Here is a 21,482-nt window from a genome sequence, read left to right on the forward strand (position 1 = left end):
CATAACTTAACATGTCATTCAAACCATTACTAACCACGGTGGCTACATAACCATGTTGTCAACACACTCACTAATCATTTGCTGCAAGAGGATTAGCAGTCTAACCATAGCTTAGCGTGTTGTCCGAAAAGGCCCAACATCTCAACGTTTTGATATATGTCTAATACTTGCAGCCTATTTTCTTACTCTCAGGAGGAACTCGTAAACATGTAACACAGCCAGGAAAGAACTCACTGGTCATGTGAGACGAAGCAAGGGCCTCTTTGCGCAATTCTGGCCCTAGGAATGAAAGTGTCATGAGAACAAGGGGACCCTTCAGCCCTGCCGGGAGCTGTGTTGGGCACAGGGAAAATGGATGTTCAAGGCCCAGAAATAATAATAATAATAATAATAATAATAATAATAATAATAATAATAATACCCGTATTTCTTTGATTGTAAGACGCCATCGATTGCAGGACGCACACTAATTTCAGTACCACCAACAGAAAAAAAAAACCTAAGACACACCCGTGATTCTAAGACGCACCCCGTTTTTAGAGATGTTTATATGGGGGGAAAAGTGCGTCTTAGAATTGAAGAAATAGGGTAGTAATTTATTTCTTACCCACCTTTCCGATTGGATACAGGCGGGGAACAACAGCAATCATAAAATACATAAAATACTGATTTAAAACATAGCATATACTGTTAAAAACATCCTAAAAGCATCCTAAAAGTATCCTAAAATTCTACTGGAAAGGCCTGCCGGGAGAGAGCAGAAGAAGGCCCTCACACCATTCAAGGTCATCTTCAGGGGTCCTTCTCCGCGAGCCCCTGCCAAAGGAACTGAGGCAGGTGGCTACCAGGAGGAGGGCCTTCTCTGCTCGCATGACCAAGTTTCGCTGCCAGGAAGCTCACAGACCCCGGGATGGATTCCTGCATTGAGCAGGGGGTTGGACTAGATGGCCTTATAGGCCTCTTCCAACTCTACTTTTCTATGATTCTATGTTTGTGATCCTAGAGCAGTTCCTGGCTGTCCTTCCCCCCCAAAATTGAGAGCTGGGTCAGAGAATGCAGAGCAGAGACCAGTTCCCAGGCAGTAGCCTTGGCAGAATGCTACCTCTTGAGCCAGGCAGAGGAGAAGGTGCAGGTGAGACTGTTTTGTCCAGGTAGGAGCAGAGAGAATGTACACAAGGAGGGCTAAACCGTGGTTCTAAGTGCCACCACACTTAGAATATTGTGTACAGTTCTGTGTACAGTTCACCCGTGATTTTCGACTGGACAGCCCTGACACCTTTCAGCTGTAGACGCCAAGCAAAGGAAGCAAAGTTCCTTTGAGCCTCACAACGAAAACGGAAGCGTTCTGGCTGCCTCATGACCCAACAATCCCTCCATTACCTTAGCTGACTCCATAGGTTCTGAGGTTCTTTCCACTTCACTGCAGAGAGGAGAAGATCCAGAATGAGTCCTGGATGTCTTCCTGCCACCTGTGAGGGAGACAAGTGAAGGATGTGTGTTAGGTGACGCACGTTGGGGCAAAAAAAACCAACTTCAAGTATAACCTGATGGGATCTGAGCTGGTGGTGACCAAACAAGAAAGAGATCTTGGGGTTGTGGTGGACAGCTCGATGGAAATGTTAGTCCAGTGTGTGGCTGCTGTAAAGAAGGCAAACTCCATGTTACGCATTATAAGAAAAGGAATTGAGAATACAACGGCCAGTATCATACTGCCTTAATGCAAATCTATGGTGCAACCACAGAATACTGTGTTCAGTTCTGGTCACCACACCTAAAAGAGGATATTATAGAGCTGGAAAAAGTGCAGAAAAGGGCAACTAAAATGATGAAGGGGCTGGAGCATCTCCCCTAGGAGGGAAGGTGACATCAACTGATTGTTAAGCTTGGAAAAAAGGAGGCTGAGGGGAGACACGATAGAGGTGCACAACATTATGCATGGTGCGGAGAATTTGGATAGGGAGACATTTTTCTCCCCTTCTCAAAATAGTAAAACCTGGGGTCATCCCACGAAGCTGATTGGTGGGAGGTTCAGGGCCGATAAAAGGAAGGACTTCTTCACACAGCGCAGAGTTAAATTATGGAACTCACTACCACAAGATGTGATGATGGCCATCCATTTGGATGGCTTTAAAAGGGGGTGGATAAATTCCTGGAGGAGAAGGCTATCAAGGGGTACTAGCCCTGATGGTTATGTGCTGCCTCCAGTATCGGAGGCATTAAGGCCTGCGTGCACCAGTTGCTGGGGAACATGGGTGGGAGGGTGCTGTTGCACTGCGTCCTGCTTTGTTGGTCATAGAATCATAGAATCATAGAATAGCAGACTTGGAAGGGGCCTACAAGACCATCGAGTCCAACCCCCTGCTCAACGCAGGAATCCACCCTAAAGCATCCCTGACAGATGCTTGTCCAGCTGCCTCTAGTGTGGGAGAGCCCACAACCTCCCTAGGTCACTGGTTCCATTGTCGTACTGCTCTAACAGTCAGGACGTTTTTCCTGATGTCCAGCTGGAATCTGCCTTCCTTTAACTTCAGCCCGTTATTCCGTGTCCTGCACTCTGGGAGGACACGGAATAATGGTCCTTGGTCGACAGCTGGTTGGCCCCTGTGTGAACAGAGTGCTGGACGAGATGGACCCTCGGTCTGATCCAGCAGCGCTCTTCTGATGTTCTTATGTGGTTAAGTTGCAATTAGACTTGCAGGCAGGGAGGAGCATCTTCTGCCATTTGGCTGTCCTATGGTTAAATGAACCCAGCTCTGCTTCCTAGAGAGGCAGGAAGTTTTGAAATAGTGGGGAGGAGGAGGAAATAGACCTTGGAGAGGAGGAGGATCATAGAATCATAGAATAGCAGAGTTGGAAGGGGTCTGCAAGGCCATCGAGTCCAACCCCCTGCTCAATGCAGGAATTGCAGGAGGAGGAGGAGGAAGGGCAAAGAGGTAAGAGCATAAGAAAATAAGAAGTGCCCTGATGCTGGATGAGACCAAGGGTCCGTCTAGTCCAGCCTTCCTCAACCTGGGGCACTCCAGATGTGTTGGACTACAACTCCCAGAATGCCCCAGCCAGGCTGGGGCATTCTGGGAGGTGCAGTCCAACACATCTGGAGCGCTCCAGGTTGAGGAAGGCTGATCTAGTCCAACACTCTGTTCACACATCGGCCAGGGATGAACAAGCAGGTCATGGTGCAACAGCACCCTCCCACCCATGTTCCCCAGCAACTGGTGCATACAGGCTTACTGCCTCCAATACTGGAGATAGCACACAACCGTCAGGGCTAGTAGCCCTTGATAGCCTGTAAAGGCATGTCACTGGAGTGATGGAGTGTGGGGGTCAATGATGACAGGGGACCAAGGATTTGATATTTGGCATGGAGTGGGTTGCCATAAGTAGGGTGACCATATGGAAAGGAGGACAGGGCTCCCGTATCTTTTGCAGTTGTGTAGAAAAGGCAATTTCATCAGGTGTTACTTGTATGCATGCAGCACCTGCTGAAATTCCCTCTTCATAAATAATAATAATAATAATAATAATAATAATAATAATAATAACAGTTACAGCTGCAGGATTAGACTAGAGTGACCAGATACAAAAGGAGGCAGGGCTGCTGCAGCTTTAACTGTTATGATGAAAAGGGGATTTCACCAGGTGCTGCATGCATACAAAGGACACCTGCTGAAATTCCCTTTTCTATCCAACTGTTAAAGATGCAGGAGCCCTGTCCTCCTTTTCATAGGGTCACCCTAACTCCCGAAAAACCGGGAATGTCCCGATTTCCGTGGGATCCTGAAATGTCCCGATCGGCTGGGAAAGAATCCCGGATTCCCAGTCTGGCCGGTTGATTTCTGGGCAAGTGGCTCCATTTGCCTGCGCGGTAGCAGCCAGGAGCAAAAAGGGAGTTGCGGGGAAGATACGACGCGCATGCACATATTGTTTTACTCTGTACAGCACCATGTACACTGATGGTGCTATATTATTTATCTTATTTATTTATTTATTATATTTCTATACCGCCCAATAGCCGGAGCTCTCTGGACAGTTCACAAATAATAATAATAATTTTTTTAAAAAACCAGCTCCATTTGCGAGCGGAACATTAGGACTGCAATGGCGTGTCACTCTAACACATTTCTTATCTCTGGGGTTGGAGCAATGGAAGACGGGTAAAGGCGGGGGATAGAGGTGCCACTCACGCTTGGGCGCCCACGTGCTGCGAAGCGACCAATCAGCGGCTCGCGAGTTCCTGCGTTGACATCTGGCTGACGGAGCAGCGTTCGGTGAGTCAGCAAAGGGGGCGGAAGGGAAGACCTATTAATCCTTTGCCATATGCAGGCAGACATCTAACGGGTGCTGCTTTGCCTAGGGTGACCCTATGAAAAAGAGGGCAGGGCTCCTGTGTCTTTAACAGTTGCATAGAAAAGGGGATTTCAGCAGGTGTCAGTTGTAGGCATGCAGCACCTGGTGAAGCTCCCTCTTCATCACCACAGTTAGAGAGGGAGGCCCTTCCTCCATGATCGAATCCCAGAGGGGAGTGAGAGAGAATTTAAAGAATAAAATAGTTTTTAACACATTTTTCAAGCACCAGAGTTGATTTCTCTTTTTAGCATTCACGTCATTTGTATGCCTTTCCCCTTTCAGTAGGGGTTCCGCAAGGCTCAGTGCTTGGCCCGTTGTTGTTTTCTTTATACATGTTGCCCTTGGGTAATCTTATTCAATCCCATGGCCTCCAATATCATCTGTATGCCGATGATACACAATTATATCTTTCATCTCCGGATCTTTCTCCTGATGTTCACGATCGTATCTCGGCATGTCTTTCAGATATCTCAGCTTGGTTGCTTCATCGTCGTTTGAAACTTAATATGGCAAAGACTGAATTGCTTGTTTTTCCTCCTAAACCTTCTCCTCATCTCCCATTCTCTCTTACTGTCAATGATGTTACACTTACTCCAGTCAATGAAGCTCGTAGTCTTGGCTTTATATTTGATTCCTCGCTCTCCTTTATTCCTCATATTGAGACAGTAGCTAAATCCTGTCGTTTTTTCCTGTATAATATTGCCAGGATTTGATCATTTTTGTCTGTCTCTTCTGCCAAGACTCTTGTTCATGCATTGGTTATTTCTCGGTTGGACTACTGCAACCTTCTTCTCACTGGCCTTCCTTCTTCTCACATCAATCCGTTGGTTTCTGTTCACCACTCTGCTGCTAAGATCATCTTCTTGGCTCACCGCTCTGACCATGTTACTCCACTTCTGAAATCTCTTCATTGGCTTCCAATTCACTTCAGAATCCAATATAAACTTCTCCTGTTGACCTACAAAGCTTTTCACTGTCTAGCTCCTTCCTATCTCTCCTCTCTCATCTCACACTATTGCCCCGCTCGTGCTCTTCGCTCCTCTGATGCCATGTTTCTCACCTGCCCAAGGGTCTCTACTTCCCTTACTCGGCTTCGTCCATTTTCTTCCGCTGCCCCTTACGCCTGGAACGCTCTTCCAGAACATTTAAGAACTACAAGTTCAATCACAGCTTTTAAAGCTCAGCTAAAAACCTATCTTTTTCCTAAAGCTTTTAAAACTTGATTTTGCTCTGACTTTATACTGTTATACTGTTTATACTGTTAGTTTTACCCTACCCTGTGCCTGTTTGGTGCATTCTCTTCCCCTCCTTATTGTTTTATTATGATTTTATTAGAATGTAAGCCTATGCGGCAGGGTCTTACTATTTACTGTTTTACTCTGTACAGCACCATGTACATTGATGGTGCTATATAAATAATAATAATAATAATAATAATAATAATAATAATAATGGTGGAATTTCCTCTTTATCACAACCGTTAAAACTGCAGGAGCTATACTAGAGTGACCAGATTTAAAAGAGGGAAGGGCTCCTGCAGCTTTAACTGGTGCGATAAAGAGGAAGTTTTTGTAACCCGCCCGGAGAGCTTTGGCTATTGTGGGGTATAGAAATGCAATAAATAAATAAATAAATTTCACCAGGTTCCCCATATATACAAATGAAACCTGCTGAAATTCCCTTTTCAATACAACTGTTAAAGATACAGGAGCCCGGTCCTCTTTTTCCACGTGGTCACCCTAGCTTTGCCTTTGCAGGGAGATGCAAGGATGGCACTGCTTCACCTGTTCAACCACTGTCTATGACACAGCGCTTTGACAACAGTTAGTGCAAAAGGCAGTAGTTCAACAGGTGAAGCGCTGGGATTTAATTGTTAAAAGCACATTAGGGGGTGGGGAGAAGCCTGTTGTTGTTTTCTGAGTGGCCAAGGGAAGAAAGTAATTAACTTCCAGAGTTTCTGGTTGTTGTTATTTATTTGTTTGTTTGTTATTAAAATCTTATTAAAGCGTTTTTATGAAGAGGCGAAATCTATAGTTCTATGGCAGCAAGTCCACAGAAAATACGTTGCCTATGCGTTTCCGAGCCCAATTCAAGGTGCTGGTTTTGACCTATAAATAGGCTGACCATATGAAAAGGAGGACCGGGCTCCTGTATCTTTAACAGTTGTATAGAAAAGGGAATTTCAGCAGGTGTCATTTGTACATATGGAGAACCAGGTGAAATTTCCTCTTCATCACAACAGTTAAAGCTGCAGGAGCCCTGCCCTCTTTTAAATCTGGTCACTCTAGTATAGCTCCTGCAGCTTTCACTGTTGTGATGAAGAGGAAATTTCACCTGGTTCTCCATATGTACAAATGACACCTGCTGAAATTCCCTTTTCTATGCAACTGTTAAAGATACAAGAGCCCTGTCCTCCTTTTCATATGGTCACCCTAACCACTGCACTACTACATTCTATACATATGTTACTAAAATGGAGAGAATAAGGGAGCGGGCCTTTTCAGAAGTGGCCCCTGATTATGGAATGCTCTCCCCACTGAGGCCCGCCTGGTGCCAACGCAGGTGTATTTTTTTTCGGTGCCAGGGTAAGACTGTCCTCTACTACCAGGCATTTAATGGCATATGATGGGGCATTGATACCAGCTGTCTGAACCTGTCTAGTGTTTTATTGAAATTATTTTAAGCCGTTTAAATTGTTTTAAATTCTCTCTCTCTCTTTTCTTGAAAATGTTGTATTTTATCTGTGCGTTGTTGTGAACTAGACAGAGAGCTTTGGGTATTGGGTGATATACAAATGAAGCCAGTGTGGTGTAGTGGCTAAAGGGTTGGACTGGGAGTTGGGAGATCCGAGTTCTAGTCCTCACCCAGCAGTGGAAACCCACTGGGGACTTTGGGCCTGTCAAAGACTCTCAGCCCAACCTACCTCGCAGGGTTGTTGTTGTGAGGATAAAATAGAGAGAAGGAGGATTATGTACACTGCCTTGGGTTCATTAGAGGAAAAAACGTGGGATATAAAAGCAATAATAAATAAATAACCATAATAATTATGTGGCGTAGGTGCAGATATTAAAATATTCATGCTGCATACATGGGCATGTCATATTTTTTTCACTCATGTACAATGGAGATCTCAGGTAGAACAGGAAACTAAGGTGTCTGTCCCTGTAGCTTTTCCCTCTCTTTATGTGGACAAATGAAGTAGCAACTTCCCAGGGATAGCGAAGAAGCTGCTGGGTGGGTGGAGATACGAGGTTCAACCACCATGAGCATTTCTAGATTAAATGCGAAGAGAGAGAGACATCTGGTTTCCAGATAGTTCTGGGCTCCACAATTCAAGAAGGACGCAGACAAGCTGGAGCGTGTTCAGAGGAGGGCAACCAGGATGATCAGGGATCTGGAAACAAAGTCCTAGGAAGAGAGACTGAAAGAACTGGGCATGTTTAGCCTGGAGAAGAGGAGATTGAGGGGAGACATGATAGCACTCTTCAAAGACTTAAAAGGTTGTCACACAGGGGAGGGCCAGGATCTCTTCTCGATCCTCCCAGAGTGCAGGACACGGAATAATGGCCTCTAGTTAAAGGAAGCCAGATTCCAGCTGGACATTAGGAAAAACTTCCTGACAGAGTGGTACAACAATGGAATCAGTTACCTAGGGAGGTGGTGGCCTCTCCCACACCAGAGGCCTTCAAGAGGCAGCTGGAGAACCATCTGTCAGGGATGCTTTGAGGTGGGTTCCTGCATTGAGCAGGGGGTTGGACTCGATGGCCTTGTAGGCCCCTTCCAACTCTATGATTCTATAATAGCAAACTGCCCTAGGAAACATGTATACAGCATCATAAGCATTCCACTATCCTTTGCTTGTCTTCCTCACAGGCAGCAGGAAGACGTCCAGGACTCATTCTGGATCCTCTCTTCTTTGCGGTGAAGTGGAAAGAACCTCAGAACCTATGGAGGCGGCTCAGGTAATGGAGGGATTGTTGGGTCATGACTCCCAAGAGGCAGCCAGAATGCTTTGGTTTTCGTTATGAGGTTCAAAGGAACTTTGCTTCCTTCGCTTGGCGTCTAAAGACGGTTGTGCCCGCGCTGGTAACTTCGAGGCTCGACTTCTGCAATGCGCTGTACATAGGGCTACCATTGTGTCTAGTCCGGAAACTGCAACTAGTTCAAAATATGGCAGCCAGGCTGGTCACCGGTACACCTAGGAGTGACCACATTACACCAGTCTTAAAATCTCTTCATTGGCTGCCAATTAGTTTCCTGGCGAAGTATAAAGTGCTGGTTATCACCTTTAAAGCCCTACATGGGTTGGGTCCAGGCTACCTGCGGGATCGCCTTCTCTCGTACAATCCGCTGCACACACTCAGGTCCTCTGGGAAGAATTTACTCCAGCCAACAAAAACAAGGCTGACAACTAGTACCCAGAGAACTTTCTCTTCTGCTGCTCCCAGACTGTGGAATGGCCTGCCGGAGGAGATCCATGAACTTAACAGTCTTCCAGAATTCAAGAAAGCCATAAAGACTGATCTCTTCCGGCAGGCCTACCCTGTTGAAATTTTAAGATGCGTAATAATAATAATAATAATAATAATAATAATAATAATAATATATTTCTTACCCGCCTCTCTGATTGGATTGAGGTGGGGAACAACACCAAACATAAAATACATCAAATACTGCTTAAAAACATAGTATGCCCTGTTAAAAACATCCTAAAAGCATCCTAAAAGCATCCTAAAATTCCACTGGATAGGCCTGCATCTTGAATGTTAGTTAGGGTGACTATAATAAAAGGAGGACAGGGCTCCTGTATCTTTAACAGTTGTAATGAAAAGGGAATTTCCTCAGGTGTCATTCGCATATATGGGGAACCTGGTGAGATTCCCTCTTCATCACAGCAGTTAAAGCTGCAGGAGCCCTGCCCTCTTTTAAATCTGGCCACTCTCGTATAGCTCCTGCACTTTAATTATTGTGATGAAGAGAGAATTTTGCGAGGTTCTTCATATATACAAATGACCCCTGCTGAAATTCCCCTATCTATGCAACTGTTAAAGGTACAGGAGCCCTGTCCTCCTTTTCATATGGTCACCCTATGTTAGTAGACTGTTAAGTTGGTGAGTCTCCTCCGGCAGGCTGTTCCACAGTCTGGGAGCAGCAGAAGAGAAGGGCCTCTGGGTTATGGTTGTCAGCCTAGTCTTTGCTGACTTTAGTAGATTCCACCCAGAGGACCTGCTGCTGCTGCCTTTAATAATTTATTTATTTATTCATTGCATTTCTATACCGCCCAATAGCCAAAGCTCCCTAATAACGTATTACTTTTAAATGTTTTAATCAATTATATGTATTTTATGGTGTTTGTATTTGTGCTGTACCCCACCTCAATCCAGCGGGAGAGACTGGTAACAAATTATTATTATTATTATTATTATTATTATTATTATTATTATTATTATTGTTGTTATTATTATTATTATTATTATTACATTTGAAAGGTGTCAGGGCTGTCCAGTCGAAAATCACGGGGGAATTCTGCACATTTGTTCCCAGGAACGTTTTTAGTTGCACAAACTTAAAGACAACTCTCCTATTTCGTTTTATTTATTTATTTATTTATTTATTTATTACATTTTTATACCGCCCAATAGCCGAAGCTCTCTGGCCGGTTCACAAAAATTAAAACCATAACAAAACAACCAACAGGTTAAAAGCGCAAATACAAAATACAGTATAAAAAGCACGACCAGGATAAAAACCACGCAGCAAAATTGATATAAAATTAAAATACAGAGTTAGAACAGTCAAATTTAAATTGAAGTTAAAATTAAGTGTTAAAATACTGAGAGAATAAAAAGGTCTTCAGCTGGCGACGAAGGGAGTACAGTGTAGGCGCCAGGCGGACCTCTCTGGGGAGCTCGTTCCACAACCGGGGTGCCACAGCAGAGGAGGCCCTGCTGCTAGTCGCCACCTGCCTCACTTCCTTTGGCAGGGGCTCACGGAGAAGGGCCCCTGTGGATGATCTTAAGGTCCGGGCAGGTACATATGGGAGGAGGCGTTCCTTCAGATAACCTGGCCCCAAACCGTTTAGGGCTTTAAATGTCAATACCAGCACTTTGAATCGGGCCCAGACCTGGACTGGCCGCCAATGAAGTTGTAAAAGGATTCATTTATTATATTTCAATACCGTTCCATAGCCCAAGCTCTCTAGGGGTGGGGTTCACAGAGATGAACATAAAAATACATTGCTGGGGAACATGGGTGGGAGGATGGTGTTACTCCACGTCCTGCTTGTGGGTTCCTGGTCGGCTACTGGTTGGCCACTGTGTGAACATGTTGAACTAGACGGACCCATGGTCTAATCTAGCAAAGCTCTTCCTATGTTCTTAAATGATGGGTCCCATTTGTGCAGCAGAATCTGTGGGATTCCTCACCACCACCACCATCACTGGATGCTACCCATAATGTTTTGGCATCCCTGTCTAGGTTCCTAAGAGACAAACAGGGCTACCTGTGTGTTTGGGGGTGGTTTTTTTCTTAATGGGAAATGCACTGCGACAATGGAACCAGTGACCTAGGGAGGTTGTGGGCTCTCCCACCCTAGAGGCCTTCAAGAGGCAGCTGGACAACCACCTGTCAGGGATGCTTTAGGGTGGATTCCTGCATTGAGCAGGGGGTTGGCCTCGATGGCCTTGTAGGCCCCTTCCAACTCTGCTGTTCTATGATTCTATGATTCTTTTGGTTCCAGGTTCCAGTGTCCTTTGAAGAGGTATCTGTACATTTCACCAGGGAGGAGTGGGCTTGGCTGGAACCAGGCCAAAGGGAGCTGTACAGGGAAGTCATGCTGGAGAATTATGGGAACGTGGCTTTTCTGGGTAAGGATCCCTGTTGCTCTTGACTGATAGAAATGCAGTAGCAGTGCCTCTGGTTCTAATCTGTCCCTCTGGAGTTTTATTTTGGTTGTACTTCTATATTGTGGTTTTATACTGTGGTCCATATTTTATATTTTATGCTTTACCTCATGGTTTTAATTTTCATGAACCACTCTGAGAGCTTTGGCTGTTTGGCAGTATTCTTCTTAAGGTGCCTTCTTGAGACGAGAAGAATGAGGGGAGATATGAGAGCACTCTTCAAGTCCTTGAAAGGTTGTCACACAGAGGAGGGCCAGGATCTCTTCTCGATCCTCCCAGAGTGCAGGACATGGAATAACGGGCTCAAGTTAAAGGAAGCCAGATTCCAGCTGGACATCAGGAAAAACTTCCTGACTGTTAGAGCAGTACGACAATGGAATCAGTTACCTAGGGAGGTTGTGGGCTCTCCCACACTCGAGGCCTTCAAGAGGCAGCTGGACAACCATCTGTCAGGGATGCTTTAGGGTGGATTCCTGCATTGAGCAGGGGGTTGGACTCGATGGCCTTGTAGGCCCCTTCCAACTCTGCTATTCTATGATTCTCCTATCGGACGTTAGCTATCATTACAGTGATTTTTGTTTTTGAAGCCACTGCTGTAAATAATTGTATAGACGTAAAGCTGTACCATTCCCTCAAATTTTTTAGCCGTGATTGTCTTCTTCCCACGGTTTCCCCCCCTTCAGTCTTCCCTTATCTAATAAGTTGGAACATATGGCATTTTTCTCCTCAGATAGTGCAATATTCTTCTTTTGAGGGAATTTATTAATTCTGTTTCTTTGTTTACCCTACATAGTACCTCCCCATTTGTTATTTGATCAGTCCACAAAGGGGTTTAAGGGGAGACACGATAGAGGTGTACAAAATTATGCATGGTGTGGAGAATGTGGACAGGGAGACATTTTTCTCCCTCTCTCAAAATACTAGAACCCAAAGGGGTCATCCCGTGAAGCTGATTGGTGGGAGATCCGGGACAAATAAAAGGAAGGACTTCTTCACACAGCACATAGTTAAACTATGGAACTCACTACCACAAGGTGTAGTGAAAGCCACCAATCTGGATGGCTTTAAAAGGGGGTTGGATAAATTCCTGGAGGCATTCAATGGCTACTAGCCCTGATGGTTGTGTGCTATCTCCAGTATTCGAGGCAGTAAACCTGTGTGCACCAGTTGCTGGGGAACATGGGTGGGAGGGTGCTGTTGCACCATGTCCTGCTTGTTCATCCCTGGCCGATGGCTGGTTGGCCACTGTGTGAACAGAGTGCTGGACTAGATGGACCCTTGGTCTGATCCAGCATGGTCTTATCCAAGAGGCAGCTGGACAAGCATCTGTGAGGGATGCTTTAGGGTGGATTCCTGCATTGAGCAGGGGGTTGGACTCGATGGCCTTGTAGGCTCCTTCCAACTCTACTATTCTATGTTTCTAGTCTGGCAAGGATTCACAATCTCTTTGAAGATAATGCAGCGCCCTACTTGATGGCTCTGTGCCAGGCCCATAGGAGGGGGCATCAAACCAGGATTCTTGTTTGGAGGAGGTGAGCTGGTCCATGCAGGCCCATCCCTCCAAACTGAGCTTTCTCTTCCCTTGCAGAGAGATGAGTGGACAGTGGACAACGGATGGATGAATCCAGATCCACAATATGCCCCCCCCCACCCCCGTGTCTTCCTGTTTTAAAGCATCCAGCATATACTTTTTTGGTCTTAAGGCAGGGTTGGCAAGACCACGTTAAGAACATCAGAAGGTTGTGGACCATGTTAAGAATGTCAGAAGAACCATGCTGGATCAGACCAAGGGTCCATCCAGTCCAGCGCTCTGTTCACACAGTGGCCAACGAGCTGATGGACTCGGTGCAACAGCACCTTCCCACCCATGTTCCCCAGCAACTGGTTTATATAAAGCTTACTGCCTCTGATCCTGGGCATAGCACACAACCATCAGGGCTATTAGCCATTGATTGCCCTTCTCCTCCAGGAATTTATCCAACTCCCTTTTAGAGCCATACATCTTGTGGTAGTGAATTCTGTAATTTAACTATGTGCTTTGTGAAGAAGTCCTTCCTTTTATCTGTCCTGAATCTCCCCCCAATCAGCTTCATGGGATGACCCCGGGTCCACCCCCACCCCCGGTATGGCCCCACTGCTCCCCAAACTGGAAAGACAAAATGGAGCTACGGCGTGCTAAGGTGGACAAATTTAGCTTCTAAACAAGCTAATTTTATTCACCCATCCACTCATTCACTTATTACATTTCTATATCACCCAATAACTGAAGCTCTCCGGGCGTTTCACAAGAATTAAAACCCCACAACCCCACCCCACCCCCATGAAACACAATCAACTCTTATTTTTTTCTTCTTTGTATATTATACATATTCACATAACTGTTAGTTTGATATTAATTGTTAGGGGATTGTTTGCATTAATTCCCTTTTTGTATCACTTTAAATAAAACAATTTTTTAAAGTTTAAAACTGCAGTATCAAAATAAAACCAAAACATAACCCAGCAGCAGTGCAGAGAGTTAAAATGCAGGAACACATTTAAAACACCAGAACAGAACTGATTTTGTCAATTTTAGTGCTCTGTAGCACCTGTGTAGGGTGACCCTATGAAAAGGAGGACCGGGCTCCTGTATCTTTAACAGTTGTATAGAAAAGGGAATTTCTGCAGGTGTCATTTGTATATATGCCGAACCTGGTGAAATTCCCTCTTCATCACAACAGTGAAAGCTGCAGGAGCTATGCTAGAGTGACCAGATTTAAAAGAGGGCAGGGCTCCTGCAGCTTTAACTGGTGTGATGAAGAGGGAATTTCACCAGGAGGAGATCTACACATCGTTGTGAAGGCGCTTCCGTGCGCCGTTTTTTAATACGTACCTAAATGAAGCGCCTCTTTCTTTACTGCCTCATGCGCCTTTTCTTTCGTTTCGTTTCGTCGGAGCGGTTCACACTCTTCTAAATTTCTGTCCCTTCTGTCCCAAGTGGGCGTTTCTTAGAGGCTGGCTTTGGGGGATGCTTGTGACGTTCTCCCTTGCTCCCCCCCCTTTTTTTAAATTCCTCAAATCCCAGAATTCCCTGTTTGGGTCGCTGTGCTTGTTGTGGAGAAGATGGAGTCCATGGATAGCTAAACGGAATTAGTCAGCACCATGGCTGTTTCTATCAATTTACTGCTATGTGCTCTTCGAGCACTGTCTGTGCTCGAGGATGAGTACCGGCATCGCCGGGCGCAACTCCGAAAAATCATCAAAATTCACCGCAGACGGAGGATGCTGTTCTTGCAGCAGCTTGAGCAGGACACCAACTTTTGGGTGTTAGGCACCGAGTTCATTCGTCTCCCTGCTGTTTTCAGACGCTACTGGGTCCGTCCCAATAGCAAGGACTGGTGGGAGAATTTAGTTCTGAAAGTATGGAACGATGAAAGGTGGATCGAGAGCTTCAGGATGAGTCGAGCCACACTGTTTGAAATCGTTGCTGAGCTGACTCCAGCACTCCAGAGGAACCAGGCGGCCATGAGGGAGCCACTTTCCGTCACAAAGCGTGTTGCGATTGCTATTTGGAAGCTGGCTAACCCGGGGTTCTATAAAAATGCAGCAGAGCAGTTTGGGGTTGGCCGTTCGACAGTTGGCGAAGTCTTCGTTGAAGTGTGCTTGGCAATGGAGCTAGTTCTACTTTGTCGGACAGTCTGTCTTGGCGATGTTCGGAAGGTAATTTTTTTTCTTCTAAGCTAAATCTGTGAAGCCAGAGGTTACGCAATCATTAACAGTGACGGACCACAAAACCGAGTAACACTTGCGACCCTAGGACAACCCTATGTTGATAATGAAAACGAGCGAGGAGCGGAGGGAATCGAAGTTAGGGATGCTATTTGAACATACTTGTGGCATAATAGGGAGTTGCGTCGCTAAAATTAAAGTGTAATATAACGGAAATGTTGTTGCTGTGTATTCGTTCACTCTCTTCGCAACTTCATGTTATGTGTTACGTTGTTTCATATAGAATTAAAAACTTTTGTATTGGCAGGTGTACTTCCCTTTTCAATTAATATCAATGCGCATGTCCGATTATGTGCAATTAATTTTTAGGGATTATAGGGGGCGCAATTGAGGAAGTAAACCTTATCCTTCTCTGTTAGGGAAAAAACAAACATGGCTCCTCGCAGAGCGGCCTACTGGCAACCAGAGGAAGTGGAGCTCTTACTTGAAGAGCTCCTAAAATCAGGGAAGGCTGAGTGCCTTATGAGGAGCTTGAACCTGGAGACTATCTCCATATTTAAAAAAGCAGCTACAGCACTTACCTCGGAAGGGTACCCCAGAAGTGCCCTTCAGGCCCAGACCTAGTTCAAAGTCCTGAAGGCTAAATTTTTTGAGGCCATGGAGCTGCATCAAGGGGCACCCCCAAGGCGGCAGAGACCCCCCCCCCATTACGCTGCCCTGCACAAGCTATGGCTGCAAGCAAGGCAGCCAGGCTGGATGGAAAGGCGACCAGCAAGTAAGTTTTTATTGTTAAGGAATATAAACCCATTTTGCATTTTAAAATACTTCCAAGTTTATTCATAAAACTAGTTAGATTCCCTGCACTACATTCATTGCAGTTTAATTCTGTTAAATAAATATTTCAGATGTGTCTATGAACCTGACTGTATCAGCAGTTGTTACAGCATAACTCTAACAAACTAGGTAGTGTAATGTTACGGCCATTGATAATTCTATATTTATAGAGTTGTGTCATTATATTAAATATATACACTAAAAGTACCTTAAAAAACAGCAGTGTAAATTTGATAAAGTAATACAACAATTTTTTAAAAAAATTATAGTTTAAAGTTATGTGCTTCCTCTTTAGTTATGAAAGTGCATTTGAATTTTTTATTAGTGTTAATATAAATATATTTTACTATATTATTTTTTAAAAATTATAATAATTTAACTATGACTTGCTAGTGGAATCACGGCCGGGGAAGGCAACGGCAAACCACCCCGCTATAAGGCCTGCCAAGAAAACGTCAGCGAAAGCTGGTGTCCCTCCAAGAGTCAGTAATGACTCAGTGCTTGCACGAGAGGTTCCTTTCCTTCCTGCTAGTGGAAAACATGAAAATTCATAAATATCCTGCACTCAAATGTACTACTACTTTGTTTACTTTTCAGACATGCTGCCAGCTCGCCGCCAGCAGCAAGCCACTGCAGCTACAGAGGAAGGGGAAGATCCTCTGTCACCACCAGTTCCTGATGACCCAGGTCTATCACTGAATCCCATAAACTATAGAATAATTTAACACACCAAGGTAATGACTGATGATGACTTGATTTCATTGCTAAAAGTACATGCTTCCCCTTTCAGGCAAACAGTCCACATCAGCAACAATCCAACGTCCTGCAGCTCAGCAGTCTGGGGACTCCTCAGGGAGTCAAAGCAATCAGGAAGTGTTGCGGGCTGTGCTCCGGCTGGAGGCGTCTTTTCACAAAACGAGTAAATACGCTTTTTCATAAACGATTTTAAAGTGTAAATTGCGAATAACCTATTTCCTGCATGGAATAGTTACGATTCTACTTACTCTATTCATAGTGCGTCGCTTGGAAAGGAGAATCACAATATTAGAGGAGGAGATGCTGGAACTGAGATGGGCCATCGGCTTGCAAGCGGGTGGACAAGCACAAGCCCCTCCAAAATGATTTTTTCATCATATTTTATTTGTTAAAAAAAATTGTATGTTTTTTTTATTTAAAAAATAACTTTATTATGTGATTATAAAGAAATGAATCAAACTTCCAGTTAAAAAAAATTATATTTCCAGTCAGTAAAAAAGATATTGTTGCAAACAAAACATAAAGCTGTTTCATCGTTTTTTGAAGTTTTAATATCGTATTTCTTCGATTCTAAGACGCCATCGATTCTAAGACGCACCCCATTTTTAGAGATGTTTATTTGGGGGAAAAAGTGTGTATTAGAATCGAAGAAATACTACTTCCCTCCCCGCCCAGCCAACCTCCTCCCCGCCCTCCGTGCTTTCTTCTAATGGTTGTGTCCTTTTCTTTTATCCCTCTGTGCGAGAAGAAACCGCCGTTTGCGCGGGAAGAGGGGGGGTGTAGAAACAAAGAGTAAACAATATTTTCAGGTGGGGAGAGAGAGGAGAAGACGCGATTAAGGAGCTAAAACGCTTCTCTCTCCAGTCCCGCGTCTGTTCGATCGGTTCCGTTTAAGGCGCTCCAAATTCTCCATAGGATCCGGCTCTTTACTTGTCGGTGCACCAGGGGACGACGACACGCGAGTAAGTCCCGTGGAAACCGATGGGACTTCTGAATAAATTTAGGATTTCCGAAGCACCTTCAGGACTAACAAAAACCCAGGCGCTTACCCTCCCAGCTCCTCCTCGCTTGCATGGCTCGCGGCTGCTGCAGGAGCTTCCTCTTTTCCTCTTACCGTATTGCTTCGATTCTAAGACGCCATCGATTCTAAGACGCACTCCATTTTTAGAGCTGTTTATTTGGGGGGGGTAAGTACGTCTTAGAATCGAAGAAATACGGTAGTTACAATCTCGTTATGGATAAGTTGTAAAGAGTAACAATAACACTTTTGACTTCTAGCCATTAAAACCCTAACTTTAAACTTGAAACAAAAACTTTTAAAACATTTACAGTAGAACAACCGTTTAACCAAAGGAGTAACCAACTCCATAAACATTTAACAAGTTTAAAGTGATTTGCTCACTAATTTCACAGTTATGGTGAAAACACAATTGGAGGTTTAATCAGCCTTCTGGGACGTACAGCATCTGCTACACCTCTTTTTGGGGTAGATGTAACAGATGAGGCGTAATTAGGAATATTTTTATCATTGTTAAGAATCTCAACATCTAGATTTAGAGCAGCAGATTGAATCTCAGCAATTTCTGCTGCCTGCATATTCCTCTGCCACAACATGCTGTTGGCATCAGGAATTTTATCGACAAGGCGTTCCAAGATTGATGCGTGATGTGTTATGGAGTTGATAAGCATCTTCCTGTCCTGTCTATATTCCTTATCTGCTGTCACCGACTTCCGTAAAAAATCATTAAAAAAAGTAGCATCTTTTTGCATCATAGCTCTTGTTTTTGCACTTTCTGTTGAAGAATGCTGCATTAAACGTTGAGCAATATCATTAGCTGAACGTCTGGTTTTGCGATTTCGAATCATCGCAAGCCTTGTGGCAGGCAACAAAGTGGCCTGTGTATTTGGAATCCCAGGGTCTGATAAGAAAAAGAAAAAGAAAATTTACAGGTATTGTTTGTTGTTTATTCGTTCAGTCGCTTCCGACTCTTCGTGACTTCATGGACCAGCCCACGCCAGAGCTTTCTGTCGGCTGTCACCACCCCCAGCTTCCCCAAGGTCAAGTCTGTCACCTCCAAAATATCATCCATCCATCTTGCCCTCGGTCAGCCTCTCTTCCGTTTGCCTTCCACTTTCCCTAGCATCAGCCTCTTCTCCAGGGTATCCTGTCTTCTCATTATGTGGCCAAAGTTCTTCAGTTTTGCCTTTAATACCATTCCCTCAAGTGAGCAGTCTGGCTTTATTTCCTGGAGTATGGACAGGTTTGATCTTCTTGCAGTCCAAGGCACTTTCAGAATTTTCCTCCAACACCACAGTTCAAAAGTGTCTATCTTCCTTCGCTCCGCTTTCCTTATGGTCCAGCTCTCGCAGCCATAGGTTACTACGGGGAATACCATTGCTTTAACTATGCGGACCTTTGTTGTCAGTGTGGTGTCTCTGCTCTTAACTATTTTATCAAGATTTGTCATTGCTCTCCTCCCAAGAAGTAAAAGCCTTCTGATTTCCTGGCTGCAGTCAGCGTCTGTTAGTTGGCCTTATCATTACTTAGAAAATTGTTAAGAGAATAATTCAAATTACTATAAAAATTTCATGTTAAGGTATCTAGCAAGTGCTTTTCCAGCATATTCAACCAATACTGTTACTTTAAAGTAAATGCTGCACCATAAGTGATAATGGAGGGTATAATTTTAGATTTACCACTTTCAGGGAGCTGGAATGGTTGCTGTTGTCCATCAGCTGCAGTGTTGCTGGTTGATGCTGTTTCTGTGAAAATAAGTAATAAATATCATTATTGCATTGGCAAACATATGATTACTCGCAGCCAATGCTACCCAGGCCCTAACAGGTTGAAAACCTAAATCTTTGGCAGCCCATCTCTAACATATGCAAACCTTCATAGAATCATAGAATAGCAGAGTTGGAAGGGGCCTACAAGGCCATCGAGTCCAACCCCCTGCTCAATGCAGGAATCCACCCTAAAGCATCCCCGACAGATGGTTGTCCAGCTGCCTCTTGAAGGCCTCTAGTGTGGGAGAGCCCACAACCTCCCTAGGTTGTGGATCCCTTGATCCACAGTACTTGGTGCTTGCTCTTGATCTGTCAATGTAGAGCTGATATTTGCATCCGAATCCAAGCTGACCTGTTCATCTGTGAATAGCAAAAACAACCAATACTTAATAAACAGTTTTCCTTTCGTTAAGGGAGAAATATACGAATACAAATAACATTACTCGCCATTGCAAAGGTCCTCAGTATTCAAAGTTTCAACAGGGACATGATCTTCTTCCTGTGAGGAACCATAACTCATGTTCGAGGAACTTCCGGATGAGCTGCCTGATGACACCATGGTCCTTGTAATTTCTAAACTTGAAACTACACGCTTCGGTCTCATTGTAGCATCACCCCTGAGAATGCTGTGTAGCTGTGAGAAGTAGGGACAGGTGGTTGCATTGTTACCTGACTTTGCATTGTGCATGATCACTCTACGATAGTCAAGTCTCATAGCTTTGCTTTTCCTCCTGCACTCTACAGCTGTTCGGTTGTGCCCCCTCTTTTGTAGTTTATGTGCTATCATAGAATCATAGAATCATAGAATAGCAGAGTTGGAAGGGGCCTACAAGGCCATCGAGTCCAACCCCCTGCTCAATACAGGAATCCACCCTAAAGCATCCCCGACAGTTGCTTGTCCAGCTGCCTCTTGAATGCCTCTAGTGTGGGAGAGCCCACAACCTCCCTAGGTAACTAATTCCATTGTCGCACTGCTCTAACAGGAAGTTTTTCCTGATGTCCAGCTGGAATCTGGCTTCCTTTAACTTGAGCCCGTTATTCCATGTCTTGCACTCTGGGAGGATCGAGAAGAGATCTTGGCCCTCCTCTGTGTGACAACCTTTTAAGTATTTGAAGAGTGCTATCATGTCTCCCCTCAATCTTCTCTTCTCCAGGCTAAACATGCCCAGTTCTTTCAGTCTCTCTTCATAGGGCTTCAAATGAATCAATGTTCCGATGGCTTGCCCTCAGTTGCTCCTGAATTTTTCCCCCCCCCCATACATCAAGCAAATCCAGAATTTCTGGGTGACGCCATGAGGTGCCTCGTCCCTTACTGCCACTTGCCATTCTCAGATCTAGGGATTACGAAGAATAAAAATATTGACAATATTATTAATTTATAAATATATCTCCTGCTGAAACTCTTTAACTCCTTTATTTGGTTATAATGTTAGGTAAATGATAACTTAGCAGTATTGCTAACAGAATGAAGTTTTTAAATATGTCACAAAAAATAAAACCACACTCACGTTAAAAATTATTGTACTTGGAATAACTGTCCTCATACAACCGTTACCTAAAATATGAAGAACAATTACAAGCATGAGGGAAATGCAAGGGAGGTTGTTGGGAGAGGAGTGGGGGTGGGTGGGAGACTTAACAGAATAGGTAAAGTCCTGAACTGAAATATCACTTCTAAGAGATAAATGTAAACTTCAGCAGCCAAAAAGGAACACTGTGATTTAAAGAAAAAGGAAATTGACCAGTGAAGAAAAGGAGTTCTATTAAGAAAACATGTTTGATAAAGGGTAATGTTAGGAGGGGTGGGGTGGGGTGGAATGGGCTGGAAAAGGTGTGTGTGGGGGTGACAAAAGTATCTGTTCTTACTTTAAGAAATGAAATTGAAAATGACAGCAGTGTACACAAGCTGTTCTACTTAGAAGAAAGGCATGCAAAAGGTTTATAAGCAAGCATTGCATTCCACGTTAGAGTTAAATAAATTATGCCATGAAGCAGGGGAGGGAATACATTAAAAAGAGAACATGCATTCATCAGCAGACATAAAAACATTGACATTAAAGAGTAATCTAAGGAGGGGTCTGGTGGGTTTGTGTGTGGAGGGGAGAAACTTAACATTATTTACATTCCAACATGCAGAAGTGAAGTGAG

At 44.3% G+C, this 21,482-nt stretch overlaps 1 protein-coding gene across 1 annotated transcript in view; it reads left to right on the forward strand.

The window, feature by feature from the left end:
• Window positions 1-2,846: 2,846 nt before the first annotated feature.
• Window positions 2,847-21,482, forward strand: part of LOC134395744 (zinc finger protein 208-like) — a 59,022-nt gene continuing 40,386 nt past the window's right edge. The window contains exons 1-5 of the mRNA XM_063121907.1: window positions 2,847-2,933; window positions 4,142-4,268; window positions 8,221-8,309; window positions 11,087-11,213; window positions 20,936-20,950. Of these exons, the coding sequence (XP_062977977.1) occupies window positions 8,295-8,309; window positions 11,087-11,213; window positions 20,936-20,950 (157 nt within the window). The 5' untranslated portion in view covers window positions 2,847-2,933; window positions 4,142-4,268; window positions 8,221-8,294. The remainder of the gene's footprint in view (window positions 2,934-4,141; window positions 4,269-8,220; window positions 8,310-11,086; window positions 11,214-20,935; window positions 20,951-21,482) is intronic.

Source organism: Elgaria multicarinata, chromosome 3, assembly GCF_023053635.1.
Source record: "Elgaria multicarinata webbii isolate HBS135686 ecotype San Diego chromosome 3, rElgMul1.1.pri, whole genome shotgun sequence".
In the NCBI taxonomy this organism is placed as follows: Eukaryota; Metazoa; Chordata; class Lepidosauria; order Squamata; family Anguidae; genus Elgaria; species Elgaria multicarinata.